This window comes from Camellia sinensis, chromosome 5 (genome assembly GCF_055761805.1).
Source record: "Camellia sinensis isolate YWXY chromosome 5, ASM5576180v1, whole genome shotgun sequence".
NCBI lineage: Eukaryota > Viridiplantae > Streptophyta > Magnoliopsida > Ericales > Theaceae > Camellia > Camellia sinensis.
Genome location: NC_138965.1, coordinates 172,939,565 through 172,966,854, shown reverse-complemented (window position 1 = coordinate 172,966,854; position 27,290 = coordinate 172,939,565). Strand labels below are relative to the sequence as shown.

General features: G+C 34.9%; 3 protein-coding genes across 3 annotated transcripts; 2 read left to right on the top strand and 1 right to left on the bottom strand.

Moving 5' to 3' along the window:
• Nucleotides 1-6,619: 6,619 nt before the first annotated feature.
• On the bottom strand, nucleotides 6,620-7,659 carry LOC114280101 (mitochondrial import inner membrane translocase subunit TIM17-2). The gene has a single exon (XM_028222442.2). The coding sequence runs from the start codon at nucleotides 7,458-7,460 to the stop codon at nucleotides 6,846-6,848; it is 615 nt and encodes a 204-aa protein (XP_028078243.1). The 5' UTR covers nucleotides 7,461-7,659; the 3' UTR covers nucleotides 6,620-6,845.
• Nucleotides 7,660-11,214: 3,555 nt separating this feature from the next.
• On the top strand, nucleotides 11,215-13,222 carry LOC114280091 (tRNA/rRNA methyltransferase (SpoU) family protein). The gene has a single exon (XM_082870465.1). It carries the CDS (start codon nucleotides 11,442-11,444, stop codon nucleotides 13,083-13,085), a length of 1,644 nt encoding a protein of 547 aa, XP_082726591.1. The 5' UTR covers nucleotides 11,215-11,441; the 3' UTR covers nucleotides 13,086-13,222.
• Nucleotides 13,223-16,037: 2,815 nt separating this feature from the next.
• LOC114280085 (uncharacterized) lies at nucleotides 16,038-20,873 on the top strand. The gene is made up of 2 exons (XM_082870464.1): nucleotides 16,038-19,535; nucleotides 20,439-20,873. The coding sequence occupies exon 1, from the start codon at nucleotides 16,726-16,728 to the stop codon at nucleotides 17,152-17,154; it is 429 nt and encodes a 142-aa protein (XP_082726590.1). The 5' UTR covers nucleotides 16,038-16,725; the 3' UTR covers nucleotides 17,155-19,535; nucleotides 20,439-20,873.
• Nucleotides 20,874-27,290: the final 6,417 nt, after the last annotated feature.

The window sequence follows — 27,290 nt, the reverse complement described above, 5'->3', positions numbered from 1 at the left end:
TTTTTGTTTGTAGTTAAAAATTTTAATATTTGAAGAATTTTAATTTTTTAGATGCAGCTAACCTATATACACTTAAAAAGTATAATATTTAAGGAGATTGACCAATAAGTCTTATATTTAGGACTACACGGAAAGAAATTTTCTACTAATAAGACTTGATAGATCAATAGAAGAAACTTGGGACTAATTACAGTACTGGTTTGTGAGATGAGATTTATTAGTAAATATTTCTAATATTTATAGGAAAAAAATTAAAAAAATCATCAAATACAAAAATTTAATACATTCTCATATTCTTGTGTATTTATTAATTTTTTTAAAATCTTTCACTTTTTAGGTGCATTTAAAAAGTAAAAAAAATATTTAAAATATTAAAAAAATTCACTAAAAACAAAAAATAAAAATAAAAACTCAATTTTCAAAAAATTAATCAAAACTGTATAAGGTGAATGTGTTCAATTATCTCAGTACATACCATTTTTCTCGCATCATAAACTCAAATTATAATCTTAACTTGGCTGCCATGCATTGCCATCACCGTGATGCTATCCCCCTTAACTTTCCCTGCCTACTCACCCACCTGTGATATCTATCTCACGATCGCAGAAGGGTGGCGAGACAGCAAGGAAGGATTATAAGACACACTGCACCAGAGTAGAAAGGGGTGGAGCCGAAAGTGAGGGGGGTTTGGGTGGCGAAGAAAGGTGAGGTGAGGTAAGGTGGGGTGGGATGGAATGGATTGTCCACCATGAGAATTGATGATGATGGTGGCGTCGATAGGGGCGTGATGGTGATAGTGGCGTGATGGTTTCACGGCAGTGGCAATGGTGATTGCTGGTATTGATGGTGTTTACTGAGAATGTTACATTTAAAGGATTTTTCTATAATGATAATGTACTTGAGGAACATAACAATAATTTAAAAAATTAAAAAACAAGTAATGGTGTGAATCAAGAGTATTAGAAGTGTGTAAATAAAATTGTTGAAAAAAAAAATCTTAGAGCATCTCCAACGGTAATAGGCATTTTACCTATCTAAACATTACTATAAAGTATACATTTTATTTTGCCTATCAACTATTTCATATTTCTGCTCCAACCATGCTCTTTATTTTAACTATTCATCCAAATACTATTAATTTTATAAAATGCACATCAGCAACAAAGATGGAAGGAAATAATCCTAATGATTAAATACATTTTGCCTAGCCTTGAAGGCTAGCTACATGTAGCTAGTGAATGTGAGTTGAGCTAAAATGCCTAATTGCATGCCTAGTGCATTGGAGTTGAAAAAAGTGAGTTATACTAGGCATTTTACCTAACAACCATTATATGCCTAGTGCATTGGAGATGCTCTTAAATATTAGATCTTGTTAACAAGTATTCTAAGGCACAAGAAAATGACCAAAAAAATTGGAAGATTTTGTGCCCATTTTCGTTAAATTCAAAATACTTCTTATTAATTTAATAATACTTTTTACTATTTTTTCACTTTTTTAACAATACTTTTTAACATATTTTCAATATTCTTAAGTGCTCTAACCACACTTAGGGGTTATTTGGGGTGTCCTAAATAATTGTATTTTTTGTCTTTTTAAACTAAAAAATTAAAGAAAAAAATATGGATATTTGAGTTAACTTTTTGACTTTTTATAGAAAAATGTGTATCAAAAAATTGTAAAAATTGATTTGTAGGGAAAAAATAAGATTGGGAGTTGTGCAGCCGTAATTGTTGACTTTTTAGTAAATAGTGTTAACTTTTTAACTTTTTGAATAACTTTTTAACTTTTTAACTTTTTCTTATCTTCCCAAACATGACCTTATTAACATTTGTGTGGAATATTTCATCTTACCTTTATTAAACAAAAAAATATAGTATTTATTTTAAAATACATTTATCAAAAACAAATTATATAAATATTTTTTAAAATATAAAATACTAATGTATACCCGTGTCTAGGCATGGTGTGTAAATAAAATAAGCGAACAAAAAGAAGAAAAAAAATTAAATAAATAGGAAGGAAAATAAAAAAGAGGAGAAAATAAAAAATAAAAAGAAAATGAAAAGGAGGAAAGTGGGATTATGGGATCATTCATGAAATTATTCATGGGATCATGGAAGGGTGGGTAAGAAAAGAAAAAAATAAAAGAGAGAAGCGGGAAAGTAGAATACATCACAGCCGTTGTTTTATAATTTAAACAGATCTGAGCCGTCCAAATATCCTAATAGGACAAATATGGAAAAAGCTTCGGACCCCAGTGGGGGTACTGGGGTCGCGTGTGATTGGTCCCAAAAAAAAATTGTTTTTTTTTTTTTTTTTTTTAATATTTTCTGCCAACCCCATGCTACCACGTCACTGGGAGTGCGACCCCCACTGAAGGTCCGAAGCACGGCTCGACAAATATATATAAGACAAATTTAAAAACTATTATGCTTTATTATATAGATATAATGTCCGTGATGAGTTTAAAAAAGATTAAGTGAATACATTTAAAATCTGCCTCACTCAAAAAGAGCATCACCGTAGCAAAATTATCTTCTTTTTTTTTTTTTTTTTTTTTTTTTTTGGTACATCGGAAAGTAACCGTAGCAAAATTATCAAAAACATACAACCACAAGTAACTAAAACAAATTGCAGGCCAAGTTTGGTATTGTTTTATCTGTTTTATCTGCAACAAATTCAAAAAAATTATTCACAAAAATATTTAGAAAAATATATCTATGAATCACAATTATTTTAAGTGTGACTCACATTTCACTAACTTTAAATTTATATTATATAACTTATTTTGAGATAAAATTCAGAGTAATTCTTCATGATTCATAGCATGTTTTATGGGGACAGCTCCCATTCAGATTGCAACTGAATTTTTTTTATAAAGATTACCAAAGAAGGCGTAAAAAATTCTTGGGAGAACTATAATACAGCGGGATATAGGAAAAAAAATTACAAAAATATGTGACGTACAAGTCAGTTTGTGTGAGGTGTAAGTGAAACTATGCGAAAATGACTGGTAGCTCGAAAAAAGTGGCCTGATTTTGGCTCGAATTCGAATTCGAAGACAGAGACAGAGGAGAAAAAGGGAGAGAAGAGAGGAAGAAGAGAGGAGAAGAGAAAGAGGAGGAGCGAGGGAGAAAGAGAGAGGAAGAGAGGAGATCGTCGCAGCACCACTGTTGTCGCCTCGCCGCCGCCGATTGTCGCAGCACCAGAGATCGTCGTAGCACCACCGCCGTCGCCTCTGGCCCCGCCTCCGCCTCCTCCTCCCCCTGTGATTATACCCCCTCCAATCCTCCTCATTCCTCCTCCTCCTCCTCCTCCTCCTTCCTCCTTCCTTCTCTTCTCCTTCTCTTCTTCTCCACCCTTCTTCTTCTTCCTTTCGCAACAAAAACACAGGAAAAAAAACAAAGACACCAAAACGACGTCATTTTGGTGTTGTCATTTTGGTGTCGAGCCAAATTCGAGCCAAACTATTTCGAGCTACGTAGCGCGGTCGGAAACTATGGAAGTGCAACCCCTCCATATTTGTGTAAAAAAAAATTCGTGTCCCAAAAGTATAATTTCCCCCCAAAACCTTCCTCTTTTTTTGCTGACTGTCAATCCATATACAATTCTACTACAAAGCTCTCATAAAAAGTTAGCAAAATAGCACAAATATACAAATAAAAAATTTATACAAAAATTTTATGAATGATCTGACTCAATGTGAATTCGCTACAAAGCAAAACACCTTTGTGAGTTTATAAGAATGGCATTGTCCCCTTATTTTTGTGAAATTTTTTGTATTAATAGAATCTTCCTTTTGAAATTGAACCTAAAAAGTAAATCCCATTTGACCAATTTGCAATTATAATACATTTCTCCACAAATACAATTCATATTTTAACCACTTTGTGAAAGTTTCATGGATACAGATCATAGCTTCCAATACCATAGGAACTGGGGGTTGCTGCTGTGCCTTATGGCACACCAGTCCTGCTGTGAGGTCTTGTAGATGTATTTTTTTACCGTATTTTGATTATCTAAACCGATCATATTATAAGATTTGTCGAGTATATCATTCATATAAAAAATCAAGTTAATCGGACACCTATAACCCCATGATCAAGTCCTAATTGTTTTTAAAAAATTATTAAAATCATGTACACCGTTTATTTTTTGAAAAACAAATGTGCTCTTATTATGAGGCTACAAATGTCCAATTTACTTATTTTTTTTGCATGAATGATCTATTCGACGAGCCTTACAATATGAACGATTCAAATCATCGAAAAAGACTCAGAACACAGCTCTAATAGGCCTCACATGTATGGAGAATCTAATTTCAGCATATAACAGCAGAAATAACCCCTTACATCATCCCATCAGGAAATGCTTTGGTGTGCAATGCGTCCCGCCTGCAACCTTAACACAAAATTATGTAAGTTTTCACGAACTTACATAAATAATCCCACAAAAATGCATAAACTAGAACACAAAAAACTTGCATGATTTTGTGAATTTATTCAAATTTGTATTTAATTTATGCATTTTTATGAGATCACTTGCGTAAATTCAAGAAAATTTACGTAATTTTATGTTAGGATTACATACAGTGTACAATGCCCACCGGAAAATTTACCTCATCTCATCCTCATCATCCCTATATGAAGGCACAATGCAACTATATATATATGAAGGCAAAAGTTGGACCAGATCATATTAAAGTGCATTCTGGATTTCCACAAAGCATGTTAATCATTCCTGGAATTCTACTCTACTTACCCGATAATAATAATAATAATAATAATAATAATAATAATAATAATAATAATAATAAATTCTTCAAATCAAACTCAACAAATTAAAAGAAAAACTGCAGTCCTAAGGTCTGTCTGGAATGGAATAATGGAAGGATCATCAAGAAGAATACACAGCAAATCTGGATAAAATGTTGACCCAAATTATGGATCTGGTCATTTTCTAGGTGTAGTTGCTTTCCTGTATTCAAAAGGGAAAGTAAGGTTGAGTTTGATTGGAAGATTTAGGAAGAGATTTGAAAATAGAAAGGGAAAGGGAAAAGGAAGGTAAAATATAAATAAAATATACTTATATTTCACCTAATTTCACACACCTTTTTCATTCCCTGTCTCCCTTTCTAAATCTCTCAACCAAACACAACGTAAATAATTTCTATATGCATCTTGCATTTCATACTGGACTTATAGTGTGGTAAAAATTTCTAAATTCATCTTAACTCTCTTCAAAAAGTTAAAAATAATACCAATTAGTATCTCTGATTAAAAAAAATTCATTAAACAAACAACTCTCACTAATTCTTCATTCAAATCATGACAGAGACCAATGCAACAGGTTCTGCAGAACTGTGTGGAGATGTCAATGGACAAAACCAGCCATAAGAAATTTAAAAAAAAAAATGCATAAAACTAATTCATCAGGAGCAATATGAAACATATTGCCCTATCTATCCCTACAAGTCGAGTTCAATTCTTCTAATTGGAACTATCATTTTAGGATACCAGAATTAATTAACCAAGTCCAATTAAAAAACCCCATTATGTTCACAACCCCTAAGCATACTAAAACCTCAAGGGTTCCACTATTTATCTAATTATACCATTATATATGTGAACAACTCACTTTAGTCTCTTGAAATCTACTCTCTCCTTTTGCAAAGTAGATTTTTTTTTTTTATATCTAAAAAGGAAATTTTTTTTTATAAAGTGAGTGCACAAGATTTGAACCTAACGTTTTGAGTTTGGAAAACTTCTAACCCACTTGATCAACAAACACTACATATATTTTTAATTCAAAATCAAAATTTATATTTTAGGCACCGTTTGGGAAGAAATTGGTTGGGCTTTTTTGGCTATTTTAGCCACAAAAAACAAAATAAGCTATTTTAGCCATAACAAACAAAACATCACATCCAACCCATAATCATTACACTCTTCTCTCACAAAAAAAATCAAAAAAATCAAAAAGCCAAAAAGTCCTTCTCAAACCAAACTTTTTAGCCCAGGCTAAAATAACCAAAAAAGTCAAAAAGCCAAAAACCAACCCAATTCCCAAACGGAAGCTTACAGAGTTATATAATAAGCATAGATACTTTTAAGAAGGCATCGTGTTTGTCATATATGAACTGGCACTTGTCAATACATATGTCTTAATGTGTCCTATTATTATTATTTTTAAATTTAGACTCACACAAACTTCAGGCACTTTGGGATGTGTTCATCATTTAAACACCATAAAACACAATACAAGGTTTGAAAGAATTAACTTAGGATATAATGATTTTAAAAAATGCAGACTTATGCATTTAAACCATCATTCTTTAAACTTTAAGGATCAATATTATGTTGCATTATTTATTTTTTAAATGAGATATTCATGTGTATATAGTGCTTCTTAGTTTATACCAAAGTAGAAGAACGAATAATTAGCCAAAAAAACATGAACCAACAAAAGTTCAACCATAGACACTCACATCATAAAGACAAACATTCACAGGAATATAATCCAACAGTACATAGATTGCTGATAAATCCAAAACTAGTACAAGTTTCTTTTTTTTCTTTTTATTGAATTGAGAGAAAATTTGTAGCATCAACAACATAGTGCACAATTTGAAGACTTGATTGAATTATGAGACAACAAATTCCAAATTTGCATTATTATACAATACTATTGACTTCCTCTGTATCACATAAAAATCAAAACTTGACAAGCGAAACATAAAAATTGCAATCCATACAATTCCTAAATATCAAGGGATTCCAAAGTTTGTTCAAAATTTTTGCAAGTAAATTAAAAATAACGCAATCACTAATTTCTCAAAAAATTCTCACTTGAACTCGAATGTCGGCGGTATTGGCGAATCAAAGCTCTCCAAGATCTCCGTCTTGACTCCGCTCTGCTTCGATTCTTCCTTTTTTCGACCAAACAAGCCTCCGAACAACGACGACGACGAAGTCGACGATTCCGAGGGCTGAGGCGTAGTGTTCGGCAAGGGATCTTCGATCATGATCGGCATGTTCTGCTGAGCACTCATGACCTTGTTGAGCATGATTCCGGCGCCTTCGATGAGGGCGAGGAGGACGCCGCCGACGAGGGCGGAGCGGGAGGCGGCGCGGAGGCCCTGCCGCATCTGGAGGAGGCCTCCGGTGGCGGCGCCGGAAATGATTGAGTTCCATGGATCCTCTTTCTGGCGGACGTACACTAGGGTGCAGTCGCAGGCTGAGAACAGTCCGCCCCACACGGCGAAGCTGCCGCCGATGCGAGGAGCGTTCATTCGCACGGCTTGCGAGCCGCCGATGAGCCGCTCTCCTTTGGGAGAGTTGTAGATGCCCTTGAGAAAGTGGAAGGCTGAGCCGCCGACTGCTCCCATCCCGAAGGCGCCGCCGACGTCGTCGAGGATGCGGTCTGGGCAAGGCTCCCGAGATGTCTCCGGCGTACCCATTTGGAGAATTAGAGAGAGAGAGAGAGAGAGAGAGAGAGGGTTTAAGCGCTTGTGAAAGAAATTGGGAAGAGGAAAAAGTGTTTATTAGGGTTTGTGTTTCAGCGTGGAGAATGGGTCAAGTAACGATTTGACAAAAATGCCCTTTTGCTATGTTTGGTTAGAAATTTGGAAAAAGATTAAGGCGCCGTTTGGAAAGAGGTGGGTGAGGCTAATATAGCCTAAAATGAGAAATAAACAAAAAAATGGCACTGTTCACAGTTTTTCAAAAAAAAAAAAAAAAGGCTCTGCGCTGGTGCCTACACTGTCACAGCCGGAAATTTGGAGCTTCTATTTACACATCCACCTTCCCCTCTTTGCACACACTTCATAAAAATTATTTTTATTATAAATTTTTTTTCAAGTGAAATTACTATTATAGACATCAAATAAACACATTCGGAAGTTGAGTGTCGAAAAAATAATAAAAATTCGGAAGTCTACTTCCGAACCAATTGTTTATTTTCGGAAAGCAACTTCCGAATCAATTACTTATTTTCAGAAATCTACTTCCGAACCAATTATTTATTGAAAAAGATGTGTAAAGAGGGGAATGGGTGTGTGTAAATAGAAGCTCCCCCGGAAATTGGTACATCAACAGCAAAATTACTATTTTGCCCCTTTATATCAATTTAAAAAATAAAAAGTTAGGAACAAATTTGTCATTTTAAATTTAAATATCATTTCAACACACTTTCCAATACAAGAACTCAACTAAAAATTCATCTCATCTTCCCAAACACAAACTAAAATAGCATACTAAAATAGCCAAAAAGTCAAATAGCCTACTAAAATAGCCACTTCCCAAACGAGGCCTAAGAAATAGAAAGAAAAAATTGTAGGTGAAATGTATATAATTTACATTTCATTTGGTTTACTATTTTGTGGGGAGCTTTGTTTTCGGTTAGATTACATTTTTGCTTTTGTTTTTGTTTTTTGGGAGCAAATTTTGTTGGGTTTACTCGCATTGTTTATGAAAGAGATTATACTTTAATTATACCTAAAAGTCATGTGTTCAACCTTTTACTTGATTGATATATTCAATTATAACTATATGTTTTGACATGTGTCCTGGATATTGTTGACTTGGTAAAATGAATTTGATATAAAATGATGACTTGGTTAAATGGATTGATATAAATGGATTAAATGAAATAATTATTTTATCAGGATGTCTTTATTTTATTTAATCAAGCAAAAAAAAACCCAACATAATCATAGTATATTGTCTTTGTTGTCCTATTGTACGTTTTACTTGGGAGTTGATCATTTTAAAAATATGGTTCAATTGGCAAGGGAAAACATGTGTACTCATTTTTTGTTAAGTGCTTCGAAGAAGGTAGTAAAACTAGAAGAGAAAAACATGTTAAGATCATTTTTATTTTAGGTATTGATAGTAGTAACAGTTGATGGCTATTGAATAACTTTAAAATCTTTTTAATTTGGCCGTTTTTAAAAGCAACAATTTCTATTCTAAAATTGTCTGTAGTTGATGTAATTAATGATTTTCACATTAATTTGACAAACCAAATGAGTTGTAGGAATTATTTTTTTTACAAAATTAAATTTCACCATTTAAGCGATTTTTCATAAGCGGTTTTATGACAAAAGTATTGCTACATTGTTGGAGTGTTATGGCATAGAGTTGATTTCTTTTTGATGATATGATGCATTTTACTTTTTAATTTACAATTGACTGCAAAATTCACTGTTTTAGGATGATAATTCGTGTGTTTTCTTATATAGATTGTTTATTTTTTGTTATAGAAAATTCAATATTGGGGCTCCTTCCGTAATGTAGAGAAGTGTCAATGTTTTCTTCAGGTTGATTGGATAATTATTCTTCAAGATTTGATTTCCATATCTTAATATGTAAACAATTTCTAAAGACTACTATTTGTCAGGTTATATTTTGCATTTGGCCTGATCCATGTTGTCTGTTTTATGTTATTTCAATAAGATATTTGTTTTATGTTATTTCAATAAGATATTTGTAGTTCGGGATACTGTGACACTTACCAATATATTAGGTGTTAGCCACAAACTAATGGTAAGAGTGTTGAATTGATCTTTTATTTTGTATCGATTTATTATAGTTGAGTTCTCCACGTGGCACCAAAAAAAATGTTGAAAAATTATAGTCATTTGGAATTGATTTATTACTTTGAACATGTAAGTTGTTATTACTTTGGACATGTAAGTTGTCTTCTTCTTTTTTTTGGGTCTTTTTAAATACACTTTTTTTCCCCTCTAATTGTCTTCTAATAAAATTCTCTTTTCTTTTATTTTCATAGAACGATAAAGATTTGCATCAAACTATAATATGGACTTTCTTTACTTAACTTCTTATTTCATTGGAAAAATTACAAATCAGCGTGAGTTTTTAAATATTTTGTAAAGTTATCACCTATTTATAATTTTTCTTATTTAATTTACTTATCTTCTTACTATACATTTTCTTTTAGGTATTGATACTAACAACACTTAATGGCTATTGGATGACTTTAAAATCTTTTTAGTTTGGCTATTTTGTAAAGCAACAATTTCTATTCTAAAGTTGTCTGTAGTTGATGTAATTAATGATTTTCTAATTAATTTGACAAACCAAATGAGTTGTAGGAATTATTTTTTTTACAATATTAAATTTTACCATTTAAGCTGTTTTTCATAAGCGATTTTATGATAAATGTATTGCTATATTGTTGGAATGCTATGGCATACGGTGGATTTCTTCTTGATGATATGATGCATTTAGTTTTTTAATTTACAGTTGATTGCAAAATCCACTGCTTATCCACTGCTTTAGGATGATGACTCGTGTGTTTTCTTATATAGATTGTCTATTTTTTGTTACAGAAAACTCAATATTGGGCTCCCTCCACGATATAGAGAAGTGTCAATGCTTTCTACAAATTGATTGCAAAATTATTCTTCGAGATTTGATTTCCATAGCTTAATATGTAAACAATTTCTAAAGACTATTATTTGTCAGGTTATACTTTGAATTTGGCCTAATCCATGTTGTATGTTTTATGTTATTTCAATAAGATATTTGTATTTCGGGATACTATGACACTCACCAATGTATCAAGTGTTAGCCACAAACTAATGGTAAAAGTACTGACTTGATCTTTTATCAGATATTAGCAAAATTGTTAGAAGTTCTTTAAGAAGAATAAAAATATGCTATAAACTCAACAAATTTTAACATGATACATATAAATTATAATTACATTTTGATCCCAATATTATTTACACCATGCCTTTAAGCACGAGCGTGCACTAATATATTTACATTTTATCTAATTTCACATACTTTTTTCTTTTTAATTCTTTTCTCAAATTCCTAATCAAAGACAATGCTAGAAAAATCTATTTCCAAGTTCGATTGTGTACAATTGGCACAATAAATAGGATGACAAATTATGTGTCAGTGTTAATTGTAAAAAATTATTATATATGTATGATAAAAAAATTATAATTATAATTATTAATATTGATAAATTTTATTATTGATTTATAATTATTTTTCATCTTACACTGATTTGAAATTCTTCCTAATAAATATGTATAAATTCAAATAAAAAATTTTATTCTTATTTTTATTTATTTTTTAGCATGGATGGAGATGCATGCTATTCTTGTCCAAAAAGAAAAGGATATCTTGGTCATTCCATAAATACTGTCGACTCGTTGTAGCTTCTACGACGTCGTTCCACCCTTGACAAACTTCGAGATGTCATCACTTGCGAACTTGAGAATTGAGATAGAGAAGGAGGAGCAATTCATGGCGTATTGTGAAATGGGAAGGATTCGTTCTTGCATTTTCAAATCAACATCGTTCTAAATCCAGGTTTCGTTTCAACTGTTCTTCAAGCTCTAAGCTTTCATATTTTTTTGGTGAATTAGAAGGAAATAAATCAAAGACTGTGAATAACATATACTATGTATTGTCAATTGTCAAAAACCCAATCTTTTCCCTTGGCTATTAGGGTCTCTTCAAAGACACCCAAGTGCTTTAAACCATTCCATTCATCAAATCTCCAATCTTTTCCAATTGGGTCTCACTCAAAACTCCCAAAACACCACCTTACAATGAGTTTTAGAAGTTTCTCAGATGGTTGTGGTCATAAAACCCTTGAAAACTTCCATTTGTTGAAACCCATGAATTTTTCAATTGAATTTCACAAACCGAGAAAATTTTCAAGTGGGTTTCGCCTTAAGAGTGCTTTACAGACTTGCTCATTGATTGGAGGTAGAGGTTTCTCGAGTTTGAATACTCAGAAAGTTGTTGAAGATAGTGGTAATAGAGTGAGGGCTGAAAAAACCCTTCCTTGGTTAGCATCACACAAAGCTAAGGAAAGTAAAAGGTTGGAGAAAGCAACAAATCCGAAAGCTAGTCGGTCTTCTTGGGAGGAATCAGCAGAGAAGTTCCTAACTGTTGAAAAAAGGGGAGGTAGTTTGGTGGAAAACTGGAAAAATAATTTTCGGGACAGAGGTGTTGTGGAAGAAGACGAGGGAGAGGTTGAGGTTGTTGATGATCCAAGATGGGATAGGATAAAGAATAGATTTAATAGGTTTGTTGATGAGAAACCCAGGTCAGAAAGACCTGAGTTTCGGAAGTGGAATAAGCAGGAAAGTTGGGGTAAAAAGACATGGAAAGAGGGTACTGAATCGACGGTGCCTAAGATGGTTGGTGAAGGGATTTATGGGGTTGGACCTGTGTTGGCTGCATTGTTGGCTGGAAGAAGAGAGTTCTATGCTTTGTACGTACAAGAAGGGCTTGATTTGAGTGGTAATAATAGGAAGAAGAAGGACAAGAAAGGGTTCGAGAGAGTTTTGAGGGTAGCTGAAAAGATTGGCTTAAGCATAAAAGAAGTTTCGAAGCATGACCTGAATATGGTAGCTGATAATCGCCCACATCAAGGCCTAGTGGTAGATGCTTCTCCGCTGGAGATGGTGGGCATCAAGGAATTGGACCCCTTTCCAGTGGAGGGAGAAAAGGATTCACTTTGGGTTGCCTTGGACGAGGTTACAGATCCTCAGAATTTGGGAGCAATTATTAGGTCTGCCTACTTTTTTGGAGCTTCGGGGGTGGTGTTGTGTGCAAAGAATTCAGCGCCATTGAGTGGTGTTGTAAGCAAAGCAAGTGCAGGCTCATTGGAATTAATGGAACTTAGGTCTTGCAAGAATATGATGCAATTCTTAGTATCGTCTGCTGAAAATGGTTGGCGGGTTCTTGGAGGTTCAGTATCTTCTAGAGCCATTCCTTTAAATGAGGTTGAGCCTGGTGCACCCACAATTCTTGTATTGGGGAGCGAGGGCACTGGTTTGAGGCCATTGGTAGAGAGGTCGTGCACTCAGTTGGTTAGGATCCCTGGAAGCATTCCAGTGGATATAAATGCAGGATATGAAAATGGGGAAACTTCAGGAATAGATCGTGGATGCTCAGGTGAAGAGTTCCGGTCCTTTCTGGCTGTGGAGAGCTTGAATGTCAGTGTTGCAGCAGGTGTGCTTCTTCATCATTTGATTGGAAGCAACTATAACAATGACCAACTAGGAGATAGGGAAAGTAATTTACTTGAATGAGAATTGATGGTGCTTGTTTTGGGGTTTTTGCTTCAGTAATTTTTCTGTGTTCTGTTGGCCAAGTACTTTTTCCAATACATGATTGTAGTTGGGACTATATTGAAGTTACTGAATGTAGGCTTACATTTCCAATTCTATTTCCATCACTTGGTAGGATATAACTAACAATTGATTTGGTCAATAGCACTTTAGCAGCTCTGCACTTTCATGAATTTCCATGGCCTTTGGCACCTGATATTGTCATCTGAGTATTGAGTTTTCCATGGACTGTGATCTGTTTTTTGTGTTTTTACATTCTATGACTATCTAACTTGTTTCTGTACGTCTTCACTGTCTACCATTTTTAATTGATCTTTAATTTAGATAAAGGCTATTACCTATTGTTGATCCCTATTGAGGGGTATTGCGAGAAATGAAAGTCAAGACTGACCACAGACCTAAATGCTTGATGGCCTGAACTTTTCTTTTGCCATTGTGCTGAGCAATGGTAGACGGTGAAGACATACAGAAACAAAATCTAGATGAAATTCCTAATAGCGGATCTCATAGCCATTAAACCATAATTTGTGCCTCAAATTCCTAATAGCAGATCATCGAAACTAGAAACTGTAGTAGTTAGAGATGAGCTTTGTTGCATCTTTGGAGAAAAGCTTTAGTCACGACTTACAACCTTCTTTGACCATTGTTGGTGCTCTCTAATCGACCTTTCTTTGCTGTTTCTGTTAAATGAATTTTGGTGAAGCCGGAAATGTGTAATTAGTTACTGAGCATTTATCCTACAAGATCTAGCTGCTAAATGGAAATGTGATACTATTTTCATAAAGACATTGAATCTTTTCTCAGCAGCAAAGCCTTTTTTTCAGCTGTTTGAAGTTCGCTATCTGTAACAATGAAGAAATAGAATTCAGGGCTTCTATTATTATTATTATTATTATTATTATTATTATTATTTTTATTATTATTATGTTATCAGCTCCAAGAAAATTATGTCTCCATTTGATAGTCCTTTCACATGAGATAAAAATTACTTGTTTATCAAATTATCATTAACTTCAACGGAAAATGCATGAGACCCCCAGTGGGGGTACTGGGGGTCTCTCCTGATTGGTCCAAAATAATTTTTTTTTTTTTTTTTTTTTTTTTTTGGTTTTCCTTCCATTGCCAGCCCCCCACGTGGAGGTGGGGGTGCTGGGGGACCTTCCCTGCTGGGGGTCTCCAGCAGGGCTCAACTTCAACAATACTGGGGTCACGATGATTGGACGGCTTCGAAAATATGGAACTGTGTAATGGAAACTGTTGTGACAATTGGAACTGTTTAGTGTAGAAATTTAATGTATAAAGAGAAATAGAGAATTGTATTATTGATTGATTTATATTGATATTTTGATTTATGTTTGTTGTTATATTATAATGAGTCATGATTCCTATATATAGAAGAGGGTGAGTGTGTAGTAGGTAAGAAGTAGGTGAAGTGGAGGTGGTAGTGGTGTAGTGGGTTAGGTTTAGTGGAGTAGGTGAGGTGGTAGTGGTGTAGTGGGTTAGGTTTAGTGGAGTAGGTTTAAGTGGGTGTAGTGGGTTAGGTTTAGTGGAGTAGGTTTAAGTGGGTGAAGTAGGTGATAAATTTTAACAGCCCCCCGCAAACTCAAGGGGGATAGGAACTAGCCAACTTGAGTTTGGAGAGAGTTACAAAACAAGAAAATACATAAAAATAAAAGAGGATAGGTGACACTGTATGGTCGTGTCAGACCATTGGTGAAGACACTGGATGGTGGTGTCATAACGTTGTAGAGGACACTGTATGGTGGTGTCATAATGGTGTAGAGGACACTGGATGGCGATGTCAGACCGCTGTAGAAGACAGTTTATGAGGTCATGTCGGACCGTTGTAGAAGACAGTTTATGGGGTCATGTCGGACCGTTGTAGCAGACAATGTGGTGACAGTTGTTGTGACAGTTTACGGAGTCTTGCTGGACCCTTGTAGAAACTAACCGGAATCAATGTCGGGACAGTTTACAGGGTCATGTCGGACCGTTGTAGAAGTTGCACCCTCAAAAGGTGTGCCCAATTTTGTCAAAAGGCGTGCCATCAAAAGGCGTGCCCAATTTATCAAAAGGCGAGCCGGACATGATGGCGAGGCACGTGGGCGCTTTGGCTTGCGCGCCCGTTTTGTCGTCTGGTGGCAAGAGGCGCGCGATGCGCGTGGCTGCCTCGGCTATTTAACCAAGACGGAGGCTGAGGCTGAGGCTGAGGCAGACAAAAAACTTTTGAAAATCCTCTGAAACAAACTCTTCCTTTGCTGAGAAACTCTGTAATACTCTGTAACCAACCCGTCTCTGAAACACTCAGCAACATGGCCTCTTCTTCCCGTGGTCTGCTCACGCTCTTTCCAGAACTGAACGAGTCCACAAGAGAAATAACTGGTGCGATGGCCAGTGAACCTCAACCAAACACCTCTGGTTTTGCTCCATTGAACTTTCCGATGCGGTCGGTGGAGCAAAAAATGGCGGTGCAAACTGATATTGAGGCCAATCAGTATACTCTGAAGTCATGTGTGGAAACCATGACGGCGGTCACAAACTTGTCGCACCGGCTGCAGAGCAGGACAAATGAGGTGCAACAGTTAAACTCCCAGCTGGCTCTACTCCAACGCATGTATAAGGATGCGCGAGCAGAGATAAGTGTGCTAAAGACAGAAAATAAGGAGCTGAAGCGGAAGGCCACCGTGATGTTCCGATTTGGAGGTCCTCCATATGCTGCAGTGGAGGAGTATGGAGGAGTGAACATGCTCGGTGGACAAGGAAACACGGAGGCAACACCGGCAAGGGCCGCCCAGGACGGAGGCAAGAAGAAAAGACCGGCGGAATAGGCGAAAAAGTGAGGTCGGTGGGTGGCCGTCTGCAGAAAAGAAAACAAATCTTGTGGTGTTGTGGTTTGTGTTGTTGTGGTTGTTTTTTTTTTGTTAAAATTGTGATCGGGGTTGATCCCTGAGATGAATAAAAGATGGTTTGGTGTGCAAAGCTATATGGTATGAATGGAATTTGAAAAAGATTAAAAAATAATGTGAAAGAAAAATAAAGAAAGAAATAATAAAAATATATTTGAAATCAAAATGAAAGATGGGGGAAATAAGGAAAGTGGTTTGGAGAAAATAAATAAAAATAATAGATTTTGAAATCAAACGGAGGAGAGAGAGGGGACAAGCCCATGTGAGAGAAAGAGGGGAAAAATGATAGCCGATGCACCCAAAAATAATCTAGCTGCTATCCACAGGCGCTTAGGGGAAGGAAATGGTAGCAAGAGACGGCCAACACCATATATGGCTATAGCAAAGAAATGGAGTATCAAGCTCAATGGGCTAGGATTTAGACCAGAGAGTAAAGCCACTGGTCCTGTTGAACACACACCTCCAAGGCTCAAATAATCAAAACATGCTTCACGCATTTCCTTCCTTGCTTGATCAGGAGATGCACAAAACACCTTATACAGGGCTCCAGTCATTCCTCCACCAGTTAAAGGATGACGCATGTTGAAAGCATCACCTATTAATAGTGCTCCAGGAGTAGGGTAAGGAGCAGCTGGCATACTTCTATTGGGCATTGTTCTAATACTTCCCTTATCAATTGCAGCTATAAATGAATCATGCAGCTCAGGTGGAACCTGGGGAGCCACCAGAGGGAAGCAAAGCCGAAGGCTGCTGCAAAGCCGAAGGCTGTAAAAGCGAAAAAGGAAAAGAAGGCTCCGGCTAAGACAAAAGCTGCTGCGCCAAAAGCTAAAGCCGCTGTGAAGCCCAAGCTAGCGGCAAAGGCCAAGCCAGCTGCGAAGCCAAAAGCTGCTGTGAAACCGAAGGCTGCCGTGAAGCTGAAAGCTGCAGTGAAGCTCAAGGCTGTGGCGAAGCCCAAACCAAAGCTGAAGGCGAAGGATCCTAACAAGAGGCAAATGAGCATGGAGGAGAAGCATAGATTGAGTGTTGGGTTGCAGAGTTTGCCCCAGGAAAAGATGCCACAGTTAGTGCAGATTATGAAGAAGAGGAATTCACATTGGCCTCAAGAGAGAGGATTTAGGCAGTGATGGGAAGGTATGTGTAGAAAATAAGCGGAATAGGTTGAGGTCCGGCGGGCGGCCAAGGCGAGGTTGCCGCCCGCCGGTGAAACGAAAAATACTAAGTGCTTAACCTTGCTCTGATACCATGTAGAAATTTAATGTATAAAGAGAAATAGAGAATTGTATTATTGATTGATTTATATTGATATTTTGATTTATGTTTGTTGTTATATTACAATGAGTCATGATTCCTATATATAGAAGAGGGTGAGTGTGTAGTAGGTAAGAAGTAGGTGAAGTGGAGGTGGTAGTGGTGTAGTGGGTTAGGTTTAGTGGAGTAGGTGAGGTGGTAGTGGTGTAGTGGGTTAGGTTTAGTGGAGTAGGTTTAAGTGGGTGAAGTAGGTGATAAATTTTAACATTTAGGTTGTTAATGGGGAGAGAAGGGGGACGATTAAAAGATGGAAGAAGCTGCCATTGTGGAGAGAGAGGAATTGTGTAAGCGGCGAGTATGTTTTAGGGCATGGTATTTTTGAAATTTGTGCTTTGAGACTTAAATATGGCCTCGTTTGGAAAGTTGGCTATTTTATTAGGTTATTTTAGTTTTTGACTATTTTAATAAGCTAAAATTTTTATGTTTGAAAAGATAGTTGGATTTTTTGTAGTTGGATGTTATGTTTATGAGAGAAAAAATGAAATGATTATGGGTTTAATGTGATATTTTGGCTTATTGACTATTTTAATCTATTTTATCTTTTTGTGAATTTTAATCTAAAAAAAGTCAAAAATTCACTTCCCAAACGGGCCTATAGCGAGTCATGATTATTCATCCAAAAAAATAGTATTGAGTCATGCTATGCATGCACTGATTTCTATTTATATTTATATTTATTTATTTATTTATTTTTTAAGAAAGAAAAAAATGTTTTGAGGACAAAAGTTTTGGCTTGATTGATTTTTTATTTTAGAATTTTACCAATTCATATATGACATATAAGACTCAATAACATATAAGACTCATGTACATATTTTGTATTTGTTGTTCTCAATCAAATTATTTGAAACGTAAATCAAACTATAATTATTTTTGTCCTAAAATTTTACAATGAAGAATAATACTTAGTCATGTTGTAGGATGAAATTGAAATTTTTTTATTATTAAACTTTCAACTTTGAATTAAGCACCTAAGACTTGAGCCCCGAACCTAATTGAACGAGCTGAGAGCCAAGTCTAACCGAAGGGCGAGTCTGTTCAATAGCCCAAATATAGCCCTTTGCCTTTGCATACAGCCCTCCTCCCAAGCCTAATTGAGCCACTGAGCCTTTATTAGGATCAAGGAAAGACCTACACCAAGTGCTCTCCTGTTGTTGTTTGCCGTCCCTGGACATAGTCCTTTCAGGCTGTGGCCGTTTAGTCCATGGTCCATTGGATGGTAGGTGCAAGGCCAGAAATTGGAACACATCAATTCCGCTCGTTCCTGTCCTTTGCTTCAGGGCTTGTCCCTCGGTGTGGTCAGTACTCCATACTGTCGGGCAGCAAAGCTTATACTAATCTTTAAACTTGAAAATTCAAGACAAATTTGTTAGTTACAATTGAAATTCAAAGTCACGTTTCACAGAACATATTTAGTATTAAGTAATGAATTAAATCTCTGCAGTCATAAAATTAAAATCATTTTTCGGATCATGAATTGGAGGAAGTTGCAAAGATGGGTTATTCTAGTGATCGCCTTGCTGGGAATGAGGAACTCGCAGTATGGAATGGTACAAGAAGTGCGCTCCTACGATGCCAGGACTTGGCATGACTCCAGCAAGGTATTCTTTTGGTACGACTCCAAAAGGAACTCCCGTAAGGGATGGACGAGCTTCACATTAATGAAGAAGTGGATATGCATGACAGTGCAAAACTTGAGTTCCATAGACAAGTTGATTTTAAAAGGTTCTTTTGCTCTGGTTTGAGCAACCTTTCACAGCCCAAGAGTACCAGATTAGTTATCGAACCAGTTCCTAAAGATAACGAAGAACCAGAAGAGAAGAATGAAGAGGACATGTCTGACAGGATAGGTAGAGAGAAGGCTGAGGAAGAACAGAGGTAACAAGCATTATTTGTGTTGTTTGGTAATGCTTTTGTTTCTTGTTTTCTGTCTTTGTTTTCATTTGAAGAGATCAAAAGTGCTGCAGAGGGAGCTCCCCATACCTCCTCTTGCTTCACTGGAGCTAATAAAAATACTTTGATAAGAGTCGATGATGACAAGAAACGAGCTCCTATCCTTACTAGATCATGATAATGCAAAGTATCCACCTGACAAAAAAGTGAAAAAGGTGAGAACAAAGGAGTGAAACCGGTTGCTGACAGAAAAGCTGTTTATGTCCTCGTGATTAAAGACTTTGAAGAATATGAGCTGAAGGAGGTATGATTTTTCTACATATCTGTCTATTAACACCGTCATTTGTTCAGTTTTTCATGAAGTCTTCGCTTCTTTGTTTTCTAATGTAAATTTAATATGCACCTTAGAGTAGTCCATCATACTAACTTCAGATTGAAAATTTTGCTTGCTGTTTAGAGTTGGCCATATCGTTCATACATCCATAAAACTTCAGAATTAAAGATTATAGATAAGTTTTTATGCTCCTTGCATGGTGCGATAATTTCATTACCAAATCACAAACTTCCCTTAAGGCTTTTACTTTTAAAATGCGAAAGTTAAAGTAACGCGAATGAAAGGAAAGGAAAGTCAAGAAAGAGTAATTGGATAAGAATTAAAACAAATTTTTTTTTTAAAAAAAATTTGTCTGAATTAACCTTATCCATACATCCATATAAGAGAAGTTGCATTTGAATAGAATGGATAAAGTGGGATCCTAATAATAGACAACAAAGTTCACATGAAAACAGTTTAATTATTTTATTTTTGGCAAGAAATGGTAGCAAGCACAATTCACACAGCAGTAGGTCGAAAATGCCAATTTTTAACTTTGTGGAAGATTTAGAGCACATACTTACTGCAGTCCTACAGGTTAAGCATGTTGTAACTAAATGTGATTTTATTGACATTTAATATGTGATATACTACCATAATCTGCAAAACCTAAAAGAAGTGTGCTGTCATAAAAACAAAAAAATCAAAAATTAAATATCAAAAACAAAAACAAAATTCGTCTCTTATGTTTTTGCAGGCTGATTATTGTCTGATAGATTTTAAGTACTTTCATTGTTCAACAGAAAGAGGCATGTATTAGTCACTGTTTGTTCTGTGAATTTGTTTTAGATCCAAGTTGTAATGTTTCTAATAGATGACATTGTCAATGATCAGATGCGAGCTACGAAATTTTGGTCACAAATTGAAGTAACCTTCAAGGAAATGGACACTGCACGAACAGAACTCAAGTGCTTCCAAGCTTTTACAAAATCAAGAGCAGCTAGCTAGCATCATCTCATAGGATTCCTGGGAAGAAGTTTGGAAGCAGAAGGAGCTTTTGAGTAAAATAAGAAATTGCAACAAAAAATCGAGCTCTTGAGTTAGCCAATGCCGCAGATTGTTAACCCACTGAATTGTTGATAGTTAGGACTCGAAAGAGAGATAATATGACACTGTAACCAAGCGAAAGTGACCAATTGAAGTGAGTACTGATATTAGACTGACGTTGTGAACATTGTTTAACAAGATGGCTAGCTAGTTTTGTCGAGTTGGCTCACAGACAGACTGCTGTATAATTTGCTCATTATATGGTGATTTTCTTTCACGATTCATTTGTTTCAGCAAAAAATAGTTTCTTAATGGAAAACTTTTTTCAAAAAATACTTTTTCAAGTTTTTTTTTTTTTTTTTTTTTTTTTTTTTTTTAAGGTTTCATTGTGTCCTTAAAACTAATGTATTAATAGTTAGTTAGTGGTGGCGGCGGCATAGACGGGGCGGTGGGAAAATGTGATGGTAACTGTGACAATGGTGGGATAGAGTTAGAGGTGGTGGTGGCAGTGTTAGTGGGAGAGATGACGGTGGCAAAAATAATGTAGCGAAATTGATAAGATTTTATTTTAAAAAATATTTCACTTTTTCAAAGTAGGAACCTTTTTCCTTTTTTTTTTTCAAAATAAGCTTGTTCCGTTTACTATGAAAAGCATTTTCTGTTTGACTTTTCGTTTTTTCGGTACCAAACATTAAAAAAATGTAAAAAAAAAAAAATTTTGTCCAAATAAGTGAAGTATCGAGAGAATCTCAGTTTCCTCCGCAAAATGTGGACCATTTATGACTAAAAAGAAGGAGATTGACTAACAATTTCGTAATTTTTTTACTTTTTTTATAGAGATTTTTTATTTTTATTATTTTTTTTACATATGAGAATGACTCCGCCTGTACTATTATCCTTCATATCGGTCTATATTTTATTTTACTGGGCCTTATTTGAGATTGACAATTCTAATTTGAATTATTCATTTGATAAATTTAATAGTAAAGATGAGTAGTATAAAAAGTCAATTTCATTGGACACAAGGTCAATCTTGGGTTTTCGGGAGTTATAGACGAAATAAAAACGGAGGACCATATTCCAAAAAAAAAGAAAAAAAAAGAAAGAAAGAAATAAAGAAAAAAGAAGCCTGTTTGGTGTCACTATCGGTGATTGATACAAAAATAGATATCAAAATGTATTCATACAAAAAAAAAGTTACCAAAATTAGAAAAACTTTATTCAATTAAAATGTATTGAATATGTATTGAATTAATTGTTGTTTATTGAATATGTTGTTTATGAATGTGGTTGCATTGTTGTTTATTGAATATATTATGTATTAGTATGATTGAGATTGAATCAATTGTTTATTACACTAAAATCTGATAAACAAAGAAGGTAAAAAAATTATGATAAATTTATTTATTCCACTAAAATCTGATAAAGAAAGAAAGTAAAAAAAATTAGAGGCCCTATTTTGAGCCACCAACATTTTGTATGTGTATGTAGTGTTTTTCATTCAAGGGCCACAAACATTTTGTATATATTTTAATTTTAATTGGGCCAAACCATACCTATAAACAAATATGGGCGCAACTGAATATTTTTGGATCCTTTAGATTAATCCTAAAAGAGCCAAAAATTATTTAGGCCTATTTATATTTGTAATATACTATAATATTTTTTCTAAATTTGGAGGCCCTATTTTGGACAATTTTTTTGGGGCCTAAGGCACAGGCCTCAATGGGCTTAGCCCATGGCCGGTTCTGACCAGACACTACTAAATACATGAACAAATTACATTTTATTTTTCTAAATGGGCAATAACTATGAGTTACTAATTAATTTTTTCTCTCCCTAACATACATTAATGTGTACTAATTGAGCGTTATTTTTTTTTATAATAACTATGAGTTAATTTTTTTTCTCCCAAACATATATTAATTTGTACTAATTGAGCGTTATTTTTATATAATAACTACGAGTTTAAATTTAAACTAACTATTTTATAATATAAAATACGATTTATTCATTCATTTATTTATAGATATCAAATGAAATTAATTTTTTGTATAAACGATATTCACTATCAAAATTTACGAGACGAATCATTGAAATTATCGTTGTAGTTGGAGCTACAAAGTAAAGGAGGACAGTGGCATGAAGAGGAATCATACTTCTTTTTTTAATTAATTCAAATTCTTGTTTTGCATTGACAAATGATTCTAATTACAACAAATGAGATTCTTGCAATAATGGAATGCTCATTCTTCTTCTTTGATTTTTTACCATCCAAACAGAGTCTTATTGAACAAAAAATTATGCTTCAAATTATGTCTGTTAAAAAGTTTAAAAAATATTTGTAGATGCCGCAGGTGGACTTAGTCTTCATTCAAACCTAATCACAACAATGCAGAAAGACAAAATCCATTTGGTCTGCTATTATACCAACCATTTTACAATCATGTTAGGCTCTAAATGTTTTTCAAATCATTTAAGAGGCTCACTATTTATTTTGTCCTATTTATTGTTTAATTGCACAATATACAGGCAGAACAACCGGCTCGTGATTTTGAGTTTTGAATTTTTTTTTCTTAAATTCAAATCAAAATTTTGGTTGGTGAAAACTTCTAGATAATGTTTTGAAGATGATTAAATAAATAGAAAATGACAGAAAAAATTGATGATAAATCCAAAGAGGGGAGTAAATGGAGTATCAAGGATAATGTCAAATCTTTTGAGGTCAGAAAGACAAATTTTTATACTTATTGAATGAAAATGATATTTGTGATAGTTAATCTTTGTAATTTTTTTATTTGTAATTTCTCTCTATTTTCAAATAGCAACCGACAATTGGCAATCATCGTCACCGACTACTGGATAAGTCAACGGATCGAAAAAGTCGTCGGTGGTTGTTGACAATGATGATAGACAAATAGGTGACACGTAAATAGATAGGTATAGTAATATGGCCATTCAAATTATTTTTGTTATTATAATCTTACTAAAATAAAATTTATTACTTTTACGCTAAATTGGTAAAATTTATTGTATTTTTAAAAACAATTTAAGAGAAGTCAGTGTAATTAACCTATATAAAAAAAAATTAACTATGTAGAAGTGGCCTTTGAAACTAGATCCTAATAGAAATGAAACTTTAGATGTCACTTATACGGTGAATGTGGGAAAGTCTACAATGTACACCTTTGAAAAGGGCATATGATATGCATTTATTGTGTGATCCATACCGTGTCACATCATAAAAAGTGACTTGCTAAACCGGTCATCTAACAGGTTACATGAAGAATCATAACTTTTTTCAAATATCTTAGCAATACTATAATAAATCTTAACAATGCCATAATATTCATCAAGGTGTCATAACAAAGACATTATAAATCATAATAATATGACAACAACTCATAACAAATATAGTTACTTCTAACTAATTATCATAACATTTGAATCGTAACATTTTTTATTACGATTCAGCATGACAAATCAAAACTTTTGGTAGTACAAATCATAACTTTTACTAAATGAATCATAACCACAACTTTTTTCCCCACAATCATATTAAAATTAACAAAATGTCATAACTTTTACTAATGAATCATAATATTGCATGTTGATTGTAATTTTGCAGGTGTAGTCCATTGGATATCCCACCAGCCAAAAAAATGAGCCTTATGGAGCCACATTACCCCATAATAGCTTAGGAATAGGCAGCCTAGGCCCCTATTGTGCTTCACCACATTTCGTAGATGCTGCCACAGTGTAATGACCTGATGAAGTTGGCCCCTACTTGAGTGAATCAGGGCAATTCTATGTCAGGTTTGGAGGAGTAATGAGCATAATCTGCAACCTAGAAACCTCTTCCTCCTCCCAAGCAAGAAGTTGTCTTGTGGAATTGAAGTTCTAGTCCCTAGAAGTGCCCATATTTTGTACGAGCATCCTCAATGATCCCCCTTATCTATAGACAACCTAAGAAGTCTAGGACATTCATCCACTCAAAACAAAGATTTCGGAGGCAGAAGAGAAAGCTGCACAGTTTTTCTCAGAGAATGAATTGTTGGTTGAGAGAAATACATAGCTTGAAAACAAAGATAATGAACTTCAACAATCACTAAACTCAGCTCATATTGAAAAGGAAGCCACTTCTATGCAACTGATGTATCACATGAATTCTATGCTAAATGAATTTCAAGGATAGATAAAAATGTATGAACAACATGCTCATTAAACAATTGGTGTCATAGAAAATCGAAAAGTTGAGCTCAGACAGACCTTCTTTACATTGAAGGGTCTGGAAGGCATCATTGAAGAGATGCAAAACATGTCGGGCCAATTTGAAAAAAAGAGGGTATAGCTGGCTGAGGTGAATTCAAAGCTTACTCGGGATCTGGCTATGTATGAGTCCAAACTAAATGATCTAAGCCATTTGTCCAGCTAGAATAGAACCCTGCAACCATCCCCATTTTGAATTCTTATATTGAATACAAAGAAATCAACCAGTGCAGAATTAGAGTTTGGCAAAGAGGAAACATATCCCCAAACAAGTGACATGTTTCCTGAAGCCACCAACGATGGTAGCCATCCACATTCCTTAGTACCATATCTGCATCTAATAATCTGGTTACACAGTGTTCTGTCCTCCACCCCAAACCTCCACCACCATTTCATTGATGATAAACCATATTTGCTCTAAACTTTGGATAAATGTTGCTCCTCCAAAAGTGAAGTGTTTTTGTTAGGTGGCACTAAAAGAGAGAATTGTGTCAAGAGATCTATTAGCTCAAAGGAGAATCCTTCCAATGGGGGCTAATTTGTGTTGTGTTGTGTTGTGTTTTTTTTTTTTTTTTGGTGGATGTAAGGTTGAGATGGATTCCCACATTTTGCTGCATTGCCATCGACTGTGGCTGGTGTGGTCGACCATTCTCAATTGGTGTGGTCTAGGTTGACACCGAAAAGTGAGCCAAACATTTGCTAACACACTACAAGATGAGAAACCAACAAACATGGACAACCAACAAACCTCACATGAAACAACTAAATATATACACCAACAAACCTAAAAAACACAACAACATTGAATACAATGGACTGACATCAAACAACTAAATCTACACACCATTTGCAAATGAGATCATTGTATCCAAAATGAGCTCGCATAAAAGCTTGAACAATAGTAGCATATCATAGTTTAAAAAATGACCCTGCATAAAAGCTTGAACAGTAGTAGCATCAAGCAGAGCAATAGCAGAGAAGCATAAAAAACCTCAACCAATCGTACGCACAATTTGTTTGAAGCAACCTGGCCATAAGTGCTGATCCCATAAGCATATCCAGATTCCAAATAGAAACAGTAAAGGTGTCTTCAAAAAATCAGACAGTACCCCTTCCTTCTAAACACAATATTACCTGGTTTGAATTTGAAATGAAGTCAATTATGAAATAGTACATCTCCTGTGAGTTGTTTTTCACCCGAAAAGCAATCCTTGTTTTGACAAGTTGACGTAAGTCCTTCATATCAAAATGAGATCCATTAAACATAGAGTCATTCCTTTGCTTCCATATGGACCAAAGTACTGTCAGTAGAATGGCTCTCTAAATTTTTTTGTCAAATTTCTTCCATCTATACTCTGCCTACCATTGTAGAACTCCCTCCACTGAGTTTACCATTGTCCATTGAACTCCCCACCACTTTAACATTGCAGACCATAAACATCATACAGGTTTACAACTCAAGAATAAGTGATTCACATCTTCAGCCTAAGCACTACATAAGACAAGTAGTATTAGCAATTAATATTTAGAACCCCATTTTTTTTGAAGAAATACCTTAGGTTTTACTCTCCCTTTAACCAACTTAGAAATTGAACTTTTGGATGACTAATGTTGTTCCAGAGCAGCTTAAGAGGTAATATGATTGGGCGTTGAAAATATTCACACCATTTACAAATTGAGTCAACACTGAATTCCCCTGAGGGTTCTACTCTCCATCTTAATTTGTCTTCAACGCCTTATCTAAGATGTGTTGCATCATTCAAAATAGTAATAAGCCTTGTTAATTCCTATTGTTTTGGGTTCAGGCTGGTAAACTTCTCCTGAACCCTAGACCCCATCCATTTTAATCACCCCTTATGTCTATAATCATTGTAAGAGACTTCATTTTATCATAAGACAACAAGAACAATCTAGAGAACACATTTGTAAGCCTTTGATTTCCAATCCAAATATCCAACCAAAAGAGGCATCTCCTGTCATTTCCAGGTACTATTTCTGTATTTGTCACAAAAAAATTATGAAGATTTGGGTTGATCTCAGCAATTGGCACAACATCGAGCCAAATTCTTGAGAGTTTAGACTTCTCACCGAAAAATCATAAAAGCTTTGATTAATCACGTCCTTTGGTCCACTGAAACAAAACCATCATCATCGACTTAGATCACTATAATAGCATTGTTACAGCTACTAGTTGTAGACACCCCATTTTTGACCGCCCTTAAGACTTAGGCACCACTGATGGTTTACTTGGTAGAGAAAGGTGTGCAGGGGAAATGTTCAATTTCTTCGGCAAGGAGAGAGACAAATCTCAACTTCACACCCCATTTTAGACCAAAGCTATTTTGAATGGTTTTTAGACCTTAAAACCCTTTCTTTCAAAATATTTTTGAAATAAAGTTTCTACAATGTTCCGAGGCTCACATTTTGTCA

What these genes read in the sequence shown, in the direction of transcription:
- LOC114280101 (XM_028222442.2), bottom strand. Translation starts at nt 7,460, where the DNA reads ATGGGTACGCCGGAGACATCTCGGGAGCCTTGCCCAGACCGCATCCTC.
- LOC114280091 (XM_082870465.1), top strand. Translation starts at nt 11,442, where the DNA reads ATGTATTGTCAATTGTCAAAAACCCAATCTTTTCCCTTGGCTATTAGG.
- LOC114280085 (XM_082870464.1), top strand. Translation starts at nt 16,726, where the DNA reads ATGCAGCTCAGGTGGAACCTGGGGAGCCACCAGAGGGAAGCAAAGCCG.